General features: G+C 44.1%; 1 protein-coding gene across 5 annotated transcripts in view; it reads right to left on the minus strand.

Annotated features, from left to right (window-relative positions):
- The window catches only part of RBM26 (RNA binding motif protein 26), a 115,635-nt gene that overhangs the window by 67,047 nt on the left and 26,080 nt on the right, over positions 1 to 22,508 (minus strand). For 4 of the 5 annotated variants that reach the window (XR_012644866.1, XR_012644867.1, XR_012644868.1 and 1 more), the window contains exons 7-12: positions 18,436 to 18,672; positions 17,051 to 17,221; positions 16,551 to 16,691; positions 14,280 to 14,394; positions 13,468 to 13,627; positions 9,024 to 9,188 (exon numbers count right to left, since the gene is read on the minus strand). Coding sequence is in view for 2 of the 5 variants with exons in the window: in XM_074989104.1 (XP_074845205.1) it covers positions 9,024 to 9,188; positions 13,468 to 13,627; positions 14,280 to 14,394; positions 16,551 to 16,691; positions 17,051 to 17,221; positions 18,436 to 18,672 (989 nt within the window). In the remaining 3 variants the exon portion in view is untranslated. The remainder of the gene's footprint in view (positions 1 to 9,023; positions 9,189 to 13,467; positions 13,628 to 14,279; positions 14,395 to 16,550; positions 16,692 to 17,050; positions 17,222 to 18,435; positions 18,673 to 22,508) is intronic. The other variant, XM_074989110.1, reaches the window with a different exon arrangement.

The following is a 22,508-nucleotide window of genomic DNA, read 5'->3' on the forward strand; positions in this document are numbered from 1 at the left end:
GTCCTGTAGCAGGTCCTGTAATTTATTGTAATGTGTATGGTCACAGCTGGTTAAAAGAGCGGTATAATTCACTATTCTGTACTGCGGGGGGCTCAAGATCATACCTTACGCCCAAAGGAATCTACATGCTTGTGTTCCCTGTCACAGGGAGTGGATTTAAATGGAGAGTTTTGGGATTTGTGGTTTACTCAATCAACCACCAAGGAGTTAGGTTGTGGATGCGAAAAAAGAAAATCCGTGCCCTTAGATGGGATGAAATACTTTCTCTCTCCCCTGCAATTGGTGGTGGGATGGAAGCTGGGATTTTCCAGAGAACCTCGCAGGGTTCAAGGATTGCTTCATTAATAGGTCAGGCTTTTTTGGAGGGCGCAGATGGCTGCAGGATCATGAGCGGCCTACATTGTTTATCTTGCGCTTCCCACAGGGTGATGTCCTGGGATTGGGCAACCCTTTTATAGAGTTCTTGTAAGTGCTTTAGGTCATCAGTTGGACGAGAGGGGGAAATCTGAAAAACCGCCTTATCTTGCATAGACCTGTCACCCTTGGAAGAAGACTCAGATTCTGAATGAGGTAAATCTTCCATAGCATTAGAAATTGTTTGAGAGATAAGACAATGGATTAGCCAGTGAGGACTATGCTGACATTGTAGGAGGGCGCCCAGACATACGTTCATGCTGACGGGTAGTATGCCTCAAAGGGTGCATGTGGGATGAGCTAGGCCGGTATGCGTGCCAGACAGCCCATGAACCCCACTGCAGTGTAAACTGTTGAGTGGGGTATGGCCACGTCCGGTGTGCCCAGAAAGGGGGTGGCTGATAGTGATGGTCCCAATACAGATGCCATGATGAAGGCAAGTAAGCTGGTGAGTGAGTGCCTCTATGCCTGCAACTGCCTTCAGATTGTGACAAAGGTAAAGGTGAGCGAGAATCATTTTATGAGGTGCTAGCATGCTCATGTCCCATAGAGTTTGGTAGGGACACAAACGATGCTGAGTGTAGCTTAAGCAACTTATGGATATGTCCTGTCTTTAGTTGTGCTTTCTTATGTCTGAACAACTGATGCACAGTGGTAGCTGAGGTAGTGGGCACGGCTGGTGGAGGTATATATTGCTTTTCGTTAGCAGATGCCTTAAGGATGCCCGCTGATTTGGGTCGCCTGGTCTCTCCCTCAGCTCCCTTTGCTGAGGAGGACCTGCGTCTCTCAACAGCACATGACGTGGGCAGCACCAGAGAATGCAAGGCTGCCAGCAGCTTGGATAGAGAGACAGACGGTGACGCTCTCCCAGCTTGAGAGCCTCTGTGGGGTGATGTAGCTACCCCATCTGAGGGCTTCTGCTGCACCTGTGTATTGTGTGGCATGCCCACAGATCAGAAGGGAAGGGGGGCACTGCTCTGTAAAGCTTTCCAATCCACAGCGCAAGGATGCGCTGACATCTATGTGGAGCACCCCCAGGGAATCCTCGAAGGAGAGCCTGTGCTCCACGGCACAGAATGTATACAGTGCTGCCACCAACTCTGCATTCTTCCTCTCCCAGTCTCGACGAGAACAAATGCCATCCCCTCAAGGCACTTATCCTCCAGGGGCATTATGTTCAGAAGAGAAAAGACAGTTACATTTTCTGTAACTGGTGTTCTTCATGATGCATTTCTTGTGTCCATTCCAATTTGGGTGTGTGCCGGCACATGCCCAGTTTCCCAAAGCTTTTCACCTTAGTCAGTAGCCCTAAGGTCGGTGCGGAGACCCCTGGAGTGGCACCCATATGGTAGCTCATATATGCACCCCCTGCCCCACTCCCCCCCCGGCTCAGTTCCTTCTTGCTGGCTACTCTGACAGAGGGGAAGGCTGGAGGATTTTGGACAGGACATTAGCAACACATCTCAAAGAACACCAGTTACAGGACAGGTATCTGTCTTTTCTTCTTCGAGTGATTGCATATGTGCATTCCAATTTGGGTGAATGCAAGCCAATGCCTCAGAGGCGGGGTCTGAGCCCTGGAAGGAGTGCAGGACAGCCCTGACCACCGCAGCGCCTTCTCGTATGTGCTGTATAACTGCGTAATGCACTGAGAATGTGTGAATGGAGAATCAAGTGGCCGCCCTGCAGATGTCCTGGATAGGGACCCTGGCCAAGTACCTATGCCCTGGCAGAGTGAGCCCTGATCGGGAGAGAGGGAACCCATGATAGTTTGTAGCACTCTCTGATACAGGCCACTATCCAGGAGGAGATCCACTGAGAGGAAACTGTGTGCCCCTTCATCCTGTCCACCACTGCAACAAACAACTGTTGAGACTTTCGGAAGGGTTTGGTCCTGTCCATATAGAAGGCCAGTGACCTTCGGACATCCAAACTGTGTAAGCTGTGCTCCCAAGGGGAGGCATGAGGCTTTGGATAGAACACCGGTAAGGTGATCTCTTGGTTAATGTGGAAGGGGGACACCACCTTCGGCAGGAACGCAGGGTGGGGTCTCAGCCTGACCTTATCCTTGTGGAACACCGTATAAAATGGGTCCACCGTCAGGGCCCTGAGCTCTGACACCCTTTTGGCCAAGGTAATGGCCACCAGGAATGCTGTCTTGTAACTAAGGAATAACATAGAACAGGTGGCGAGGGGTTCAAATGGGGCAGCCATAAGCTTAGACACAACCAGATTAAGGTTCCATGTTGGCAGGGGGGCCCGAACCTGCAGTTTGACCCTTTCCATTCCTTTCATGAGCCTTTTCACCACATGGTCTGAGAAGACCGATGACATCCCGGGCCCTGGGTGAAATGCCGAAATAGATGCCAAGTGCACTTTCAGGGAGGATAGTGACAGCCCTGCTTGGCTCAAGGCCAGCAAGTAGTCTAGGATACGTGGTACTGGGGCCTCCCCTGGGGATAATCCCCCTTGAGTGGCCCCTACAGTAAACCTCTTCCATTTGGCTACATATATTGTCCTTGCGGACAGCTTCCTGCTGTTTAACAATACTTCCCTGACAGGTTTGGAGCAGGCCAGCTGGATCAGTCTCAGCCATGGAGCTTCCATGCTGTGAGATGTGGTGCCTGGAGATTGGGGTGCTGCAGTCTCCCCGACTCCTATGTCAGCAGATCTGGGCATAGCGGAAGCACCTCTGGGTCACGGTCAGACATCTCCAGGAGAGTCGAGTACTAGTGTTGTCAAGCCCAAGCTGGGGCCACCAAGATAACATGCTCCGTCTGACTGAATTTTCAGCAGTGTTCGGTAGATGAGTGGTACTGGTGGGAAGGCATAGTGCAAGGGTCCCAACCAACAAACGCTGAAGGTGTCTGCCCAAGAGCCCAGGCTCCATTTCTGGTAAGAGTAGAACGTCCAGCATTTTGCGTTGAGATGGGTGGCGAAGAGGTCTACCTGGAGACATTCCCACTTATGGAAAATTGAACTCAGTACTTCTGTGTGTAGTGACCTCTCGTGGTCCATGAAGGACCTGCTGAGCCAGTCCTCTAGGGAGTTGTGAGCCCCACATAGGTAGAACGCCCTCAGGAGAATCTGGTGCTGGATGCCGAAGTCCCACAACGTGAGGGCCTCGAGACACAGGAGCGACAAACTTGTGCCCCCTTGTTTGTTTATATAGTACATTGCCATAGTATTGTCTGTGCCAACTGAGACACACTGTCCCTTCAGGTTGCTCTGAAACACCTCGCATGCCAGCCATACCACTCTGAGCTCCCGCACGTTTATGTGGAGCTGAGTGTCGATCTTACTCCACAGGGCCTGAGTCTGGTGATCCCCCAGGCGAGCTCCCCAGCCCAGGTCCAAGGCATCTGTGAGCAGGAAGTGGGAGGGTTGTGGGGGATTGAAGGGCACTCCCATGCAGATCGACTGGGCCTCTAGCCACCAGTGTAATGCCCTTAACACTCTTGGGGGGGAATGCCACTAACTTGTCTATATTGTATCTGACAGGTCTGTGTACTGAGGAGAGCCACAACTGGAAGGGGCGCATTCACAATCTGGCATGCTGGACTACGAATGTGCATGCTGACATGTGGCCCAACAGTCTGAGGCATCCTCTGGATGTTGTGGTTGGGAACCTGATTAGTTCTTGGATGCAAGACACTGTGGCTTGGACCCTGCTCCGGGGCAGGAAGGCCCTGGCTTGCTCTGCATCTAGTCAGGAGCCCACAAACTCCATGACCTGAGTTGGGGCTAGTATGGACTTTGCGTCGTTTACTAGGAGGCCCAGTGTGTTGAATGTCTGCCGTATTAACTGCACGTGTTGCATCACCTATTGCTGCAGCCGATCTCTGATCAGCCAGTCATCCAAGTAGGGGAAAAGGTGCACCCCCTGCCTGCGTAGGAAGGCTGCCACTATTGACATACATTTGAGGCCGAGGAGAGGCTGAACGGAAGGACTGTGAACAGGTAATGGTCCTTCCCTAGCACAAACCAGAGGAACCTCCTGTGAGGTGGGTAGACTGATTCGTGAAAAATATGTTTCTTGTAAGTCGAGAGTAGTAAACCAGTCCCCTCATTCCTGGGACAATTATGCCCAGGGATCTCATATAAAATTTTATCTTTTTCACAAATTTATTGAGGTTTCATGGGTCCAAGATTGGCCGTAATCCCCCTTTCACTTTCAGGATTAGGAAATAATGGGAAAAAAAACCCTGCCCCCAGAATTCTTGGGGAACTTCCTTTATAGCCCCCTTTGTAGGAGGGCCTTTACCTCCTGCCTGAGAAACGTCTCGTGAGAGAGGTCCCTGAAAAGGGACAGGGAGGGGGAGTGGGAAAGGGGGTAAGAAGAAAACTGGATAGCATGTCCCTTTTATACCGTGCAGAGCACCCACCAGTCTGATGTTATGCTGCACCATGCACGGTAGAAGGGGGATAGGTGGGATGAAAATAAAGGCTGAGGTGGAAACTGCAGGGGTGGCTGGTGTGTCACTCCCAACCGCCCCATCAAAACTGATGTTTAGACCCCGGTGGGGGTTTTTGGTGGCTCTGGTCCTGTGTCTGGCGGCCCTGATGTCTCCTATTATGGTGGCCCCTTCTCCTGTTGCCATCCCGGTGTTGTTGTGGGAATTGTCTGGACTGGGGTCTCAGGGTGAAGTGCCTCCTCTGAGTCACTGGTGTATGTAGACCCAGCAAGCGCAGGGTGGCCCTTGAGTCCTTCTTGCTATGAAGCCTCTTTTCAGTCTTTTCTGAAAATGGGGAGGGGCCCTCAAAGGGGAGGTCCTGTATGGACTGTTGCACTTCATATGAGAGTCCCGAGACCTGTAGCCATGCTCCCTTTCTCGTGGCTATACCCGAGGCCATGACCCTGGTGGCCGCATCTTCTGCATCTAGCACAGCCCGGAGTGCTGCTCTAGATATGAGTCTCTGTTCCTGCACCAGGGCTGTAAAGTCCGACTTGGTCTATGGTGGGAGTAGCTCAGTGAACGGTCTATGGAGCTGGCCATATTATAAGTATATCTTCTACCCATGGCTTGCTGGTTAGCAATTCTCAACTGGAGGCCACCTGTAGAATAACCTTTTCTACCATACAGGTCTAAGCATTTGGCCTCTCTCTTTTTAGGGGAAGGGCCTTGGACCCGCTGTCTCTCCTTGTTGTTCACAGCATCTACAACCAACGAGTCGGGGGAGGGTGGGTCAACAGATGTTCACTGCCCTGGGCTGGGACGAAAAACCAGCGCTCATTCTTTCTAACCGTGAGCAAGGCTGAGGCTGGGGTCTGCCACACTCTTAGCCGTATTGGTAATTGTCTTTATAATGGGCAGTGCCACCCTGGTAAGTGCAAATGCCCACAGAATGTTTGTGACAGGGTCTATTTCATCCCTGACCTCTTCTGCCTGTACCCCCAGACTCCGGGCCACCTTTCTGGACTTGATGACTTTTTTAGGTCTCTTCCAGCGCTATTGTTTTATGATTCTATGATTCTCAATAACTCCTGATACGCTCCTCCATCCTCCATTACTGGGGATGAGGAGGATCCAGCCAATGCCTCACCTGGGGAGGATGAGGATGAGACCGTCATGCCCTCTAAGCCCATCAGTGCGGGGGGTTCAGGTACCCCTATTTGAGTCCCCAGCACTGTGGTTTGCGGTGCGGTGCGGCACTCGGTGCCTGGGGTGAAGTACCCCCTAGAGGCATGTGGTGTGGTGCCGTGACTCAGCACCTGGGACAGTACCAGTCCTGTTGGTGCCGATGCTCACTGTATCACAGGTCCCAGTGCCTGCAGGAGTGGTGCCAGTGCCGACGACTCCACCTGCTCTCACGGGGGCACTCCCAATGAAGCAGTCTGTGCCGATCTTGGCACCTGGGGAGTGCTGGGCACCCTCACAGGGAGTCCCACAGCCTGCCCTGTGCCTCATGGATCATCCACAGAGTCCAGAAAGGCCATTGTGGGGCACCCTGGGGGTGGGGGGGCATCGCGGTCAGTGTCAATGTCCACTATGCCAGGATGATCTTGTACTCCTGCTCTGACCTGAGCTGTAGTAAAAGGAGTCCAACTCTGACGCCGACTCTGGTGTTGCGAGTCCCATAGCAGCTATCAGCTCCTGTAGACCATGCACTGTCTAATGAGAGGCACCGAGGGAGGTAACTGTTTGCAGGAGTCTCACGGGTGTCAGGAACCATGCTGGGGTCCCTAGAGATTGTTCAGACGCCTGTATCTGGGGCGATGAAGGCTCCCAGGGTGGCGTCTCTAGCAGCATCATTATCTGCAGGAGGCCTTGTGCTGTACTGAAGGCCTCCGGCATTGAGGGCAGTCTGGGAGAGCACGGGCTCCCACCTTGCGCTGGAGTCAACGCCCGGACTTCATGACCCCAGTCACTGTGCCATCTAGCGGACTCTCCTGAGGATTGTCGTCGCCTCCTCCTCCCCTGGGATCGACTCCGGTCCCACCTCCTCTTCTTGCGAGGCACCGGAGACTGGTTCTTATGGCGCTGTGGGCTGCTAGGCACCGAGTCCTGCTCTCGTCACCGGGAGCTTTCCGACAGCACCAACGATGCACCGCTCTGAGCTCCAGCTGGGGAAATGTCTGGGCGCAAGGCTGATTCCACTAGTAGTATCTTCAGCCGTTGAGCTCTGTCTTTCAAAGTCCAAGGCTTGAAGACCTTGCATATACAGCAGCGTTCCCAGAGGTGGGCCTCACAGAGGCAGCTCAGGCAAGCCCTATGCAGGTCGCTTTTGGGCATTCATCTGCCACATTTTGAGCAGGTTTTAAATCTCAGGCTGCCAGACATCCCCTGGCGCTGCGGGGCGGCAAAAGTCCTGCCTCAGCTCACTAAATGCTAAGTGGAACAATTTACAAATGAATGACAACTATTAAAAACTGTTTTCACTAACCACCAACTAATTTAAAAATAAAGACTACCAGCAAACACTCAACGATGAGGGAGCTCCAGTAAGCGACAGCGTGGTGAGAAGGAACTGAGGGGTGTGGGGTGGACCAGGCAATACATATATGGACTGCCATATGAGTGCCACTCCAGGGGGTGCCACACCGACCCAAGGGCTACTGGCTAGGGCAAAAAACTTCCGGCAACTGGGCATGCACCAGCACACACCCAAATTGGAATGCACATGAGCAATCACTCGAAGAACTGCATCATAGCATGCGAAGTTATCAGAAAACACTGCGCCAAAGATTGAAGCGTCTGTCGATCCTTTGTAATGGTGTGTTGCAGTCAGTATAAAATCAGCGTGAACGTTCTCTTCCCATTTTTTTTTTTCAGTGGGCAGTGAGAAAAATGCACTCTGGGATGATGACATCAGACACCCAGAAAAACTTGCAGTGACTTTCTTCTCCCACAAGACACTGGCACAAAAACCCAAAACGCAACTGGAATGCAGGAACTGAGAGACAGGTGCCCATAATGCACTGCTGCTGCAGTCAAACTAGGCAATTTAACGGGGACACACTAAATCAACTTTGTGAGCAGTGTGGACACAACTTCAACATTATAAAATCTAGTGTTAAAAAAATCAACTTTAATGAATTCAACTTTATTACCAAGTGTAGCTGTACTCAGAGATTATATCTAGGAAAGAACAGAGGCAGCATAGAAAGGTACAGTGCAGTGGACTGGAAAGAAAAAGGGAAGGCATGTTTCAGCTTCCACATAGCTTCCTAGCTCGCTCTTGCTCTCTCAAAAATCTGTCATGGATAATGGGCATAAGGGAGACCCCATCTGGGAATATTCTGAAGAAATTTGTTCCCTGGGTAAAAAAGGCAAATGTACGAAGTATAAGTAGTGCAAGAATATGATGCAGGGCCTAGCTGTAAGAATGATACATAAGGAAAACTGATTCTTGGGAAGAAATAATGTGGATGAAGATGTGGCTGAGCAGCTCAACTTGTCGGTAACTTAAATAATTCACTTTGCATCATTCTTTAAAACTTGCTCTCTATGCCTTTTAATATAATTATGATTTGACAAGTACATTTCCAAGCTGTTTGTTGTGCTGGATGTTGATTTAAAAGGTTCTCTTACCTAATCCTTGTGATTCAATTAGTTAACTAGGTTTAGAATCTATCACTCAAGTACACAGCACAGAAAAAGCCTCAATAAAAGAAATCTAGACTTTCCAGTTGCCACTGAGTGTCATTTTCTTATTTTATTTTACATAATACATGTCCCTTATTTTTCAACATCACGGCCACAGATAGTAATGGTGATGCCATAAATAAATTCATTCATAAATTCAGCATAATTTAGCTTTCCCAAGGGAACCCCACTCTATAACTTTTCTCAAAAAGACACAGTCTCACCTTTTTAGTAATCTGATTTAAACCAATGATGGGGTTTTTGGGGTTTTTTTTTTTTTGGTCATTTAAATTGCTGTGATTTAAATCAACTATTTAAATCTCCTTGATTTAAATCAATCTACCCCATCAGAAATCTTGATAAAAATATGGATTCTGTAAAAGTGAATATTTCAGAAATAACTAGTATTAACTCCTTTTCTTTCAAAATTACTAGCCTGACTATTTTCCAGTATTTGAATTATAATGATCAATTTTCAACAAAATTAGATAAAATTCTAGTGCACAGACTTAACTCCTTTACCTTCTGCACGGTAGTTGACATTTGTGGAGCACTGCCTTCTCGATGCCAATAGACTTTAATAAAGCGATTATTTAATACTGCTTCCGTGCTTGATATAGCTTTCTTCGCTTCTTCATGTGTGGCAAACTGGATAAGGGCACCTTCTGGATCACCTTGATAGGCAACCTAAGATTTTATACAGAGAAGTCCAACTCAGAACACAGCATTTCCTATCACTCAACACTCCAAGTCACCTGTCACCATCACAACTAAACCTCTATTTTCAGGAGGTCAAAAGATTTCAATTTACATTCACTATGGATTAGGTATTTGGTACTGATGACTTCAGCTTCAAAGGATTTATTTTTAACACACAGTTTTTATACATCAGTTTCACTGTTTTTAAACAAAGAATAGTTAGCGATAGGAGATCACTTATATACACACCAGTTTTAGAACAGACATCTGTAGATACAAATAGTCCTTAATAAAGATCAGTACCTCTTTACTTTTTTTTTTTTTTTTCCCAAAAAGAACTACACTTATGGAGCATAATTATATGGGGCTTGTGTATCTCTGTCCTCTGATTTAACATGATTTCTGCGTATATATATTTATTTATGCAAGGACACATAATAAGGATAATAAGCTTGGTTCTCTTTTTAGTCAATTACAAACATATGTTACACAATCGAGCCTAAGAGAAATTTTATTAGTAGTTTCTCAATGTATAATTAAATGTTCCACCATAATCATGCCTCCCAAGATTCCTTTTTCTATATTTTAAATTTATAATCTCTCAAGTTACTATATTATATATAGCTTTATAATGCCCAAGATGCATAGATTAGATGGCAATAGAAAAATAAACATCAGTCAAACAATATATAACACATGTAAGAAGAGTGAGTAGAATGTACAGAGACGCTTAGCAAAAAAATTCTGTACATTTCAGGTTGCAGAGAGAAATTAATCAACAGTTTCTCCTCTGGCAAAATAGGGGGTATTCAACAACAGCTCCATAACTATGTTTATAATGAGAAAGTTATATTGGCAAATTTTGAAAGAATCAAATGTGGATGCAGCCACAACTACATTGGAAGTAAGAAGAAAGCAGAATGACTCCAACAAAACACATGGAACTTGTCTGCACTAGCTCCCTACTTTGAAGGCAGTTTGGCAAGTAAGGTGTCGGAAGATTATTAATGAAGTGCTGTGGTGCATATGCAGCACTTCATTAAGCTAATTCTCCCCCGTGGCAACTCCGAAGTGTTAAACTTCAAGGTGCCGGCTCATGCGTAGCCATGGCTAACCCGCCAGGACTTCAGAATGCCTGGGCAACTTTGAAGTCCCTTTACTCCTCCTAATTCCCTCCTACACCCCACACCTGCATGCCTCACCCCAATTCTTTGCCAGCCCTGAACCCAGGTACAGACTCCAAACTCTGTGGCCACAGCCTGAAGTCTCCTCATGCTCTAAGAGCCCCTCAGCCACACACGCTATCTGGATTCCTCACACACCCTAATCCCTTGTCACTGCTACTCCTACACCCTGAATCCCCATTTCTGGTCCCACACTGAGCCTGTATCCTCACATCCCCACAGAACTGGAGCCATGAGTGCTGATTTGTCCCAGTGTGGAGAAAGGGGAGGTCTTCAGCTACCCCTCCGACTCCAGCGTTGTGTGTGAACCCTAATTAATTTTTTTCTGGTGGTTAGTGGCCTCTTGAGAAAACAACTGTTCCCCAACCAACTGAAAAGTGGTAAGCCATCAGATTATGGTAAAATACGTGATGAAAACCTTAAAAGTTGGAGAGGAAAGGGTGGTGAATTACCAGGTTAAGTGGCTCTGAATAGCTTGGGAAAAGGAGATCTTTCTTGAAGACTAGAAAAGAGGCGTCATATATAAAATTCTTAAAAAGGAAAACAAATTTATTTGTGAGAATTCCAGAGAGGTGACATTTCTATCAATACCTGAAGAAGTGTTTTGTATTATGTTGAATAGGATAAAAACTACTATGAAAAAATATTCAGTAACAGGATGGATATCAATCTGGTAAACTGTACTCAGACAAGATTTTCACCTTTAAAAGAGCTGTTGAGAAAGGCTTCGAATACCAAGAGAAGATTATCTGAAACTTTTGATTTTACTAAAGCATGTGATAGAATAGTAGTTCTCAAACTGTGGGTTGGGACCCACAGGAATGGCTTAGGCTTGCTCGGGGGACTGGGGCCAAAGGAAAAGCCTGAGCCCTACTGCCCAAAGCTGAAGACCACGGGCTACTGCCCTAGGAAGCAGGGTGCATGTTACAGGCCTCCCACTTGGGCTTCAACTTTGGCTCCCCTGCCCAGGGTGGTTGGGCTCAGGCTTTGGCCCCACCATTTGGGATGGTGGGGCTAGCGCAAGCTCGCTTTTCCCTTCCCCTTAGTAGCATCATGCAGTAAATTTTCTTGTCAGAAGGGGTCTGTGGTGCAAAGAAGTGTGAGAGGATGATGCCGAAACATTATGGAATTCCAGCAAAGATTGTTAATTTGCTAAAAACTTTGTTTGGCAAATGGAGACAGAATAGTTTAAGAGAGTTAATGGTGTACACCTTGACTGCATACTATCACTTTCTTCTCTTCCCTGTCATAGATCGTGTGATGAGAAGGCCAACAGATTCTGCCAAAACACTGGTATGGGTACCAAATAAGTTGGGTGACTTAGTGTGACCAAGTGTGAATTACACATAGGTATAATTTACGCATACTACACAGGACAAGGAACAGTAGAATCCTTGTAATGATGGGGGAATTCATACTCCTGAGAAAATCTGAAGACATGTACAAGCTTTCAGGGACCAGACAAAGTCAGGAAACCATATACAGAAGAGGTCCTAAGCCCCACATGGAAAGAGAAGTGAGAGTACCCAGCAACTACTCAGATCTCCTACATACTGCAAGCCAAGGATAGATGGGGATTGTTGGAGAACTTCTGAACTCTGCTCTGGCCCACTATTTTAAAACCCACAGGGAAATTAAAAAATACACATCCTTAATGGCAATAAGCAACTTCAAGTGGAAAATGAAACAAAAACATATGTATACCAAAGATCATTAAAAAAAAGTTGGCAAAAGTGAGAGAAGTTTGCAAAATGGTCATACTCCCTAATATTCCACACAAATGCACAAAGTATAGCCACTAGGAAGGCCGAGCGGAGTACAGAAGATTCTACTGGCTTGAATTTTCTTTAGGTGGTTTTCAGGTCTGACTATAAAAGACCAGTTTGACTTTAATTCTTAGTTATAAATTCATTTTCCACACCCTGAAGAATAAAAGCCAAAGACTTCAGGAGTAACGTGGGCACCCAGAAATAATCTGATTATTCATCTTGCTGAATCACACTTACTTAAACTATAGCACTTTGATATACAGAATTTAAGGAACACAGTTTAGGTAAAGGCAGCCTTATGTTTCCTGTATGTGTACAGAAGAGAGAGAGGGTAGACTGCCTCACTGTAGAAAAGTGGATGCAGAATAGGTTTTCTGCATAGTACCACTATATAAACAAAGATGCAGGATGTTGTGATCTCTTGTTCACAATGTGAAGTTGGGAAAAGTATTTGTCTGTACACACAAAAATTTGACAATTTAGGTTAAATGGAGGATGATTGTGTACCACACATGGGATATACAGTGAAACATGATACAGGGCAACACTGAACCCCTTTTTTTTAAACTAGGATCAAAAGCACAGATAAGATTGATATTTCACTTGTATATTTCTAAGTAGCAATTGATGTGACTATACTTGAATACTCATTATATATCTACATGCAGTTCATATTTTCTATTTTTAAGTATGCTTAGTTAAAAAGTCTACCTGTCATCTGTGTACATGCCAATGTGAGGAAGCAGCCATAATGTAACTATGGAAATGCATTTATCTGTTTTTAGTTGAGAAATTCAGGGCTTGGATACTTCCTATTTCTCAAAAAACCCAGCCCCTCCAGCGCCTTGTCCCCCCAAAAATAAAACAAAAAACTACCAAACCACCAGCACTATGGAAGGCTGGGAAAATAGGACAATTATAACATATATAAAATCTAAACAGCTAAGGAGGGAAAGGAATGTTTGGTCAGATTGGTTTTAAGAGTTTTAAATTATTTACCACAAGTGACAGATGAAAAATCTCTGGTTCTCAGTTAAAATATAACCCCCTGGAACCTTCATTTGAGGACTAAGGAAACTGTCATTTTATTTTAGATCTGTGGACTTTCACGGAGATTTCCATCAAAACCCAGTACCAGATTTATATTGTTAATTACTTGAAAATAAAATTTAAAAAAAAAAATGAAAAAATAAAAAAGCATTCAGGCCTTCACTAATTATAAACTAAAAAGAAGAACACATCTACTTTCTTCTTATTTATGGATTTCTTTAACATCAATAAGTTATCACAGAACAGTGAATTTTTGGCTCTTACTTGTAAATTGACTATGTTTCCAAATTTGCTGAAGTGCTCATTAAGTTTGCTGATATTATTAAGTTCTGGAGGGACTTTTCTCAATTCGAGCTTTGTATTTTCATTGCCAAACTGCACTTTCTTCTGGAAACCTGGACTGTTTGTTCTGTTAAAATTTTGTCTGCAATAAAATTAAAAATCAAGTTAATCTCCAATTAAGGACATTGATATTTTTAAACAATCACTGGCTTGGTGGAAAATAGTCTAGTTTAGTTCTTTCACTGCACTTCTCCTAAATATATAAAATTAAAATCCTGTCTGATGCAAGAAGAATCTGACACTAATAAACGCCTATCCCTAAAGAACTGCTTTTATGAGGAAAACATGATAGGTTGGTTAAAAATCAGCAGAATTGATTAGTTTTCTATGTTTCTCTGCCTAAGGCAATACTGAAGTCAATATAGTGTTAATGAATAACCCCCCAGGTAAATAAGAAAATCCCACTTGACAGATAACTTTTCAAAACCCCTCAACTTCATCTAACCTTTAAAGGCCAGTTATTTTTAAAAGGAAATAAAATGAAATCTCATGCTAAGTTATCAATCTTGGCATCTCAAGCCCACAACATGAGTCATGTTAAATCACCTCATTTTTAAGGTATCTGAGCTTCTGCACCACCTATTCAAGCTCGAATGCTCTGACTTACTGAATATACAGTTACCTCAGAGGCCCAAGAACATTTCAACAAATTAATTTCAGAGCGTGAAATAAGAGCTCCCCTGAATTCCAATACGGTTATTTAACTGAACATAGTTTTAATGATGAGTACTCACTTATCAAACCAAGCTTTCTTTGGGGGAACTGCTCCATCCCCTGCTCCAATTGATCTTTTTCGGGATTCAGAATCCAACACTATCCTCATGCTACTACTTTTAGTGGGAGGTTTTTCTGTATGCAAAAGAAAGAAAATAGTCCTTTTTATTTACATTTTCTGTGAATTTTGTTATAGTAAGACTTTTGTTGTACTTATTAACTGACTTTACCCTGAGATTACACGACACCTTATGACACTTTTCTTGTCCAAATCAAGGATCTCAACTAGTTCAGCATTCTATTTAATGCCCATACTGACAATTAAAGACTATCCTGACCATAAAGGATGTTTCCTACTAACCTTATTTCACCTCTGTATAATAAAAAACCTATTTTTGATACTGAAGGCAAGGGAGGCAGAAGGCATCTGCCAAAGACTGAACCTAGCCTGTTTCCAACATTCGGTACCTTGCTCTGATCCTGCCCCTGTTTTTGTAGGAGCCTATATTACACTCCATGAGTTAGCACATAATTTGAGAAAGAGCTCATATCAGGTGGGGCACTACAGAGCACAAAAAATAACCACAGTAAGGTCTCAGAGTACACAAGGGTTCCGTTCCACACACCCTCACGTAAACCCAAATTTCGAATAAGCGGGGGTCCAGCTTTTTCCCCAGCAGAACACACATTCCGCTGCAGAAGGGTAAGTCCTAGGCTGTGGGTTGCAGTTGGGGAGGGTTAAACCTGGCAGTGGGTTGGGGCCATAGGAGGCACGTGGTGGGGGGGGCTAAGCCTGGAGTGGGTTAGGGCTGCAGGGGGGTGAGGGGTGGAGCCGAGCCGGAGCTGTGCCCAAGTAGTGAGCTGGGCTGCAGGGAGCTGAGCCAGAACCAGAGCCGTGTGTGGGTGGTGAGCTAGCAGGTGGGTTGCACTGGAGCCGAGCGGAGCCGGGGAAGGGAGGCGGGTGGCTCAAACCAGAGACACATGCAGGTTGTGAGCCAGCAGGGGGGTTGCACTGGGGCCGCGCCACCCAGGGGGAAGGGGCCTGAACCAGAGCCACATTCGGATTGAGAGCTGGCAGAGGGGTTGCCCTGGAGCTGCGTGGGGGGGCTTGAGCCAGAGCCATGTGCAGGTTATGAGCCAGCAGGGGGGCTGCACTGGAGTTGTGCGGAGAGGTGGGGGGCTTGAACCAGAGCCACACGTGGGTTGTGAGCTGGCAGGGGAGTTGCACTGGAGCTGCGCGGGGTGGGGGCAGCTTCAACCAGAGCTGTGAGCAGGCAGCCTAACCACGGTGGGGGGTGAGCTGGAGCCGTGCATGAGTGGTAGTAAGCCAGAGTCAGGTGTGGGTGTGCGGGGTGAGCTGGAGCTGCGTCCAGGTGGTAAGCTGGCAGGTTGAGCTGAAGCCTACCTGAGGGGTGATGAGCGAGCAGGAGCTATGCACGGGTGATGAGTGGAGCTGCGGCGGCTGAGCTGGGGCTGTGCGGAGCTGAGGGGGGTTGAGCCAAGGCAGGGGGAGCAAGGTAAGCACGACTGGAAATTGCAGTACAGGTTCACTATAGAAATCAGGGTCAGATGCATAACAGCAGGGTCGCATACTCTGATTTCGTGTACTCTGAGACCTTACTGTACCTACAAAGTGAAACTTGCAACTATGGAAGAGTAGCCAGACTGAGAAGCCCCACCCTAGACCCACATCAAATGTCCAGATCTGAATTTGGACTGTAACCATCACTTTCCATTCTTGCTATTTACTTGTCTTACTGGACTGTAACATCTGTGGAACCAGGATTATGCCTCCCTACATGTGGACAGGTACATAATGGTTTACTTGTGAAGTATTAAGTGATCACTTATAACAAGCAAATAATATGACCGCTACCATATTGTAATAGGATCCAATGTACTGGCTTTCTTGAACCTGCAAAATAATGGCTCGTTAACACTGAAGTATAGATTATTCCCAGTTTACATATTTATAAGTGATCCCTAAGACCATAAAAGGACAACACTGGGTCTGACCAAAGGTCCACCTAGCCTAGTATCCTGTCTTCCAACAGTGGCCAATGCCAGGTGCCCCAGAGGGAATGAACAGAACAGGTAGTCACTAAGTGATCCATTCCCTGTCACTCAATTCTAGGTTCAAACAAACAAGAGCTACAAACTTGTTTTAATGGAAACACAGAAAGAGCTTTCTAGCATTAAATATAGTTATGAAGTTAGAAATCTTAACTACTACACAGTTTAAATTAATACAAGACAACCAAGACCACCAATAAGAAAATCTTTCACAATACCTCTGGGGGGCAGATCCATATCACCTGATGTAAGTCCTATCAAATTAGGCCTTTGCGCATGCACTCTGTGTCTGTACATGGGCCGTGAAGTGTTAGTTATACTAGGAGCTTCAGGATTATAGGCATCTGTGTCATATGTTTCTGGCAATAAAAAAATCGTTTTGTTAAAATTACTTGCAGATACAATAATCCAAGTTCTCAATAACTTAATGCTTGTGATGATTAACACAAGAAATGGCACTCTAGTGAGCAGCCAACTCAAGTTTTTGTAAAATGAATTTAAGAATTTTTCCTATCCTGACAACCTGAAGGCAAAGTTTCAGAAGAGTTAATGTTCTAAAAGCAAGATTTCAAACTGCTGTCACAATGTGACCTTGTACATTTAAGAACCTACTGTACCAAAAAAAAAAGTGTAGTATCTAAGTACTTTCCCACAATTATATTAACCAGTACTATTTTATTTTGCAAAAACTGAGAGCAGTAAATATAGACAGTTATACCTGATTGTGGGACAAGGGTTAGTACTACACCTGTTGCAAAGAGAGAGGGTGGAGCAGGAGGTGGCTGGTGATGAATACCCGTTGTAACAACAGTAGGAACAGAACTGGTTGCTGAGTTTGGAGGAGCATCCATGCCAGCAGGTTGCAAAGGCGGAAGTGGAGGCGGTGGTCCTGTCAAACCAGAAATAAAGAAAAATATTGCATTAATGTTTTAACTACTAGACAATGGACAACAATCCTGACCACCACTGTGTGTGAAAGAAATATGTTTGAAAGAAGGGATTAAGAATACTTCAAACATTCTACTTAATTGCAACTAGTTACCTTAACTGCTATCCCTGTATCTGGTATGTGTCTAAACAATTTTGACTAGTCAAACTCTTATATTCCATATAGCCGACTGAAGCTTTATTTTACTGAATTTGTAAGATCTAACCTTTTTTTTTTTAGTTTTTTTTATACAGTGTCATGTTATGAAGTCAATACAAGAAGGAAAAGAGTGAGTTTGATCTTATGAACACTTGAAGGAGGACAGAATTTGAAAGTTAATTGAACTATTCACATGCTTTTCTCTGACAGGTGGATTCCAGTAGCTTACAGTGCCCATGAAAAGGCTTTAACATGATGTTGGCCTATCCAATCATTTCAGTATTAAATATTGGGTCTGGAAAAAGACACTAATCAACAGACACTCATCATATCCTTAGCTACCCCAAGGATTTGCTGAGTCTGGCTAGCTCCCTCAATAGAGAATGAGGAAGCTCATGGGCTCGAGCTTCCTGCTGCGCGCGATCCTCTTTATGTGGGGAATATCTCAGGGGTTGGAGCACCGGCTCTGTAAACCAAGGGTTGTGAGTTCAATCTCTGAGGGGGTCTTTTCAAGGCCTGGGGCCGATTATTTAAAAAAAAAGAAAAGTCTATTGGTGGGGGGGATAGGTCCTACCCTGAGCACAGGAGACTGGACTCGATGACCTCTTGAGGTCATTTCCAAATGAACAATTCATGTCCCACTTGGGCATCCCAAGTAAAAATAGAAGTAACTTTTGAAGCTGTCTGTCTTCTTTCAAATTAGTTCAAATGAAAGGCTCCCAAAGTGCTTTGTGGATTCTAAAGTTTTCTGAGAAGCTGGTTGCTGGAGGTTGGAAACCAGCTTTTTTAAAAGGATAGTATCATTAGAGCCATTCTAACTGAAACAATTTGCCATGAGAAGAATCCGTTTTACCAACAATAACACAAATATAGTGCAGAGTTCACAGGTTAAGATATGCAATCCAGAGTCCAAAAAACATTTTAAAAATACCTACCTAATGTCATTTTAATCAATTAAATATTGAATACAATCCAAACAACATGAAGGTAATTTGCATGTTAAGAACTTTTATTACCTGTAACAGGTGGAAGACTAGGTGGCAAAGGGCCTGGAGGTGGCACTGGAGGTCTAAGATTAACAGGAGGAGGACTTAAAATTGGTGGTGGGGGAGGAAGTCCAGGAGGAGGTCCTTCAACAACAGGGGGTTGTGCTGGAAAAGGCAGAATGCCAGGAAGATTCACATCTTCTACAACTACTGGGTCACTTCCATGATCAAAAGGACACATGTCTCCTCTCATACAGAAACCCTTTTCTGAGAAGCAGAAAGCACAATTAAATATTTAACATTTTACAGCTGATGTATGATCCTTAAGAAACTAAATATTCTATACATAATCCAGCAGTTAGAGAACAATATTTGCACAACAACATAAACTACTTAAAAATTAGGAAGCAGGCATCTGGTCATTTAACATGACTTCTTTCTATTGTTTACACAGCGGTGCACTCTCTCAAACATGCCCTGAGTTTCTAATGGAAGATATAAGAACGGCCATACTGGGTCAGACCAAAAGTCCATCCAGCCCAGTAGCCTGTCTGCCAACACTGGCCAGTGCCAAGTGCCCCAGAGGAGGTGGACTGAAGACAATGATCAAGCGATTTGTCTCCTGCCATCCATCTCCAGTCTCTGACAAACACAGGCCAGGGACACCATTCCTATCCTTGGCTAATACCCTTTTATGGGCCTAACCTCTATGAATTTATCTAGCTCTTTCTTAAATTCTTTTATCGTCCTAGCCCTCACAGTCTCCTCTGGCAAGGAGTTCCACAGGTTAACGATGTGCTGGGTGAAGAACTTTCTTTTATTAGTTTTAAACCTGCTACTCATTAATTTCATTTGGTGTCCTCTAGTTCTTGTATTATAGGAACAAGTAAATAACTTCTCCTTATTCACCCTCTCCACACCTGTCATAATTTTATATATCTCTATCATGTCCCCCTCAATCTCTTCTTTTCTAAACTGAAAAGTCCCAATCTTTTTAGCCTCTCTTTATACGGGACCTGTTCCAAGCCCCTAATCATTTTAGTTTCCCTTTTCTCAACCTTTCCCAATGACAAGATATCTTTTTTTAGGTGAGGAGACCACATCCATACATACTATTCAAGATGTGGGCGTACCATAGATTTATATAGGGGCAGTAAGATACTCGTCTGATTTTCTATCCCTTTTTTAATAACACCTAACAACCTATTTGCCTTTTTGACTGCCTCTGCACTCTGTGTGGATGTTTTCAAGGAACTGTCCACAATAACTCCAAGATCTCTTTCCTGATTAGTTATAGCTAAATTAATCCCCATCATATTGTAAGTACAGTTGGGGTTATTTTTTCCAATGTGCATTACCTTACACTCATCCACATTCAATTTCATTTGCCATTTTGTTGCCCAATCACTCAGTTTGATAAGACCTTTCTGAAGTTCTTCACAGTCTGCCTTTGTCTTGATTACCTTCAACAGTTTAGTGTCATCTGCAAACTTTGCCACCTCACTGCTCACCCCCTTCTCCAGATCATTTATGAATAAATTAAACAGGATTGGTCCTAGGACTGACCCTTGGGGGACACCACTAGTTACCCCTCTCCATTTGGAAAATTTACCATTTATGCCTACCCTTTGTTTCATGTCTTTTAACCAGTTCTCAATCCATGAAAGGACCTTCCCTCTTATCCCATGACAACTTAATCTACATAAGAGCCTTTCATGAGGTACCTTGTCAAAATCTTTCTGGAAATCTAAGTATACTATATCCACTGGATGTCCCCTGTCTGCACGTTTGTTAGCCCCTTCAAAGAACTCTAACAGATTAGTAAGACATGATTTCCCTCTGCAGAAACCATGCTGACTTTTGCCCATCAAATTATGTTCCTCTACTTGCCCGACATTTTATTCTTTAATGTTGTTCCAACTAATTTGCCCAGAACTGACCTTAGACTTACCAGTCTTTAATCGCCAGGGTCCCCTCTAGAGTCCTCTTTAAATATTAGTGTCACATTACCTATCTTTCAGACATTAGGTACGGAAGCTGATCCAAAGGACAGGTTACAAACTAGTGTTAACAGTTCTGCAATTTCCCGTTTCAGTTCTTTCAGAACCCTTGGATGAATGTCATCTGGTCCTGGTGATTTGTTAACATTAAGTTTATCTATTTGTTCCAAAACCTCCTCTAATGATACTTCAATCCAGGACAGTTCCTCAGTTTCATTTCCCACAAAAAGCGATGCAGGTCTGGGAATCTCCCCAACATTCTCAGCCATGAAGACTGAAGCAAAGAAATCATTTTATCTCTCCACAATAGCTTTATCATCCTTGATTGCTCCTTTTGTATTTGCATTGTCTAGGGGACCCACTGTTTTTTTTTAGCAGGCTTCCTGCTTCTAATGTATTTAAAAAACATTTTGTTATTACTTTTTGAGCTTTTGGCTAGCTGTTCCTCAAAATCTTTTTTGGCTTTCCTTATTAAAGTTTTACACAATGTGGTAGTGTTTATGTTCCTTTCTATTTTCCTCACTAGGATTAGCCTTTCACTTTTTGAAAGATGCCTTTTTATCCCTCACTGCTTGTTTTACATGGGTGTTTACCCATGGTGGCTCTTTTTTCGGTCTCTTAGTATGCTTTTTATAATTTGGGCCTCTATTATAGTGTCTGAGAAGCTTCCATGCAGCTTGCAGGGCTTTTGTTCTAGTCACTCTGGCTTCTAATTTCTGTTTAACTAATCTCCTCATTTTTGCAATATTCCCCTTTTTGAAATTAAATGCTTGAGTGTTGGACTGCTGAGGTGTTCTTCCCACCACAGGAATATTAATTATTACATTAAGATCACTATTCCTAAGCGGTCCTATAATAGTGACCTCATGGACCAGATCCTGTGCTCCACTCAGTACTAAATTGAGAATTGCCTCTCCCCTTGTGGGTTCCCGTACCAGCTGCTCCAAGAAGCAGTCATTAACAGCATCAAGATATCTTATTTCTGTATCTCATCCAGATGTGACACGTACCCAGTCAACATGGGGATAACTGAAATCCCCCATTACTACTGAGCATTTTATTTTGGCACCCTCTCTAATGTCCCTTAGCATTTCAATGTCACTATCACTGTGCTGATCAGGTAGTCAATAATACATCCCTACTGCTATATTATTAGTAGAGCTTGGAATTACTATCCATAGTGATTCTAGGGAACATTTTGATTCATTTAAAACTCTTATTTCATTTGATTTTATGTTATCTTTCACATGCAGTGCCACTCCACCACCCACACAGCCAATTCCATTGTTCTGATATATTTTATATCCTAGTATGATTGTGTCCCATACATTGTCTTCATTCCACCAGGTTTCCGTGATACCTATTATGTCAATTTCCTCCTCTACTACAAAAGGTCCTCTAGTTCACCTTCTAGTTCTTATTAGTCAGTTCTAGTTCTTATTAGTCAGACTTCTAGCATTTGTGTAGAAGCATTTTAAAGATTTGCCTCTGCTTATGTGTCTTCCCATCCCAGATGTATTAGATTCTTTTATACGTGATTGTTTGTCTGATCTAGCCCACCGTTTGGTACCTCCCCTCCTCTTTTTTTTAACTGAAGCCTAGAGTATCTCTATCGATGGATTCTCCTCTAAGAGGAGTTTCTGTCTGATCCATGTGCTTCTCTGCACCAATTGGCTTTCCCTCATCTCTTAGTTTAAGAGCTGCTCTACGACCTTTTTAGAAGTTATACCATTCTCCATTTCTGTACCATTTTCTAACAATATGGAAAAAGACAGAAACCTGGATTTTATGAAATAATGCCAGGAACAATGAAGTATAATCATGGATTTTCTACATGCATGACTAGCAAGTCCAATTCAACTTCCTGATTTTTTAAACTAAGTCCAGAACAAACTGGTATTGATAAACACCTCCTTTTTAAAATATTTAGTACCTAATCGTTTTGACTATTCAACTCAAGTCAAGAGTCCAAGTATACAAATATTTCTATACTGTAGTATATACCAAAAAGCATTATAATTTTCTTTTGTGGTTTATGATACATATGCAAGAATAAACACAACAGATTTTGGAATGTTTTTAATAAAGCAAGTACAGCACACA

Source organism: Carettochelys insculpta, chromosome 1, assembly GCF_033958435.1.
Source record: "Carettochelys insculpta isolate YL-2023 chromosome 1, ASM3395843v1, whole genome shotgun sequence".
Classification (NCBI taxonomy): domain Eukaryota; kingdom Metazoa; phylum Chordata; order Testudines; family Carettochelyidae; genus Carettochelys; species Carettochelys insculpta.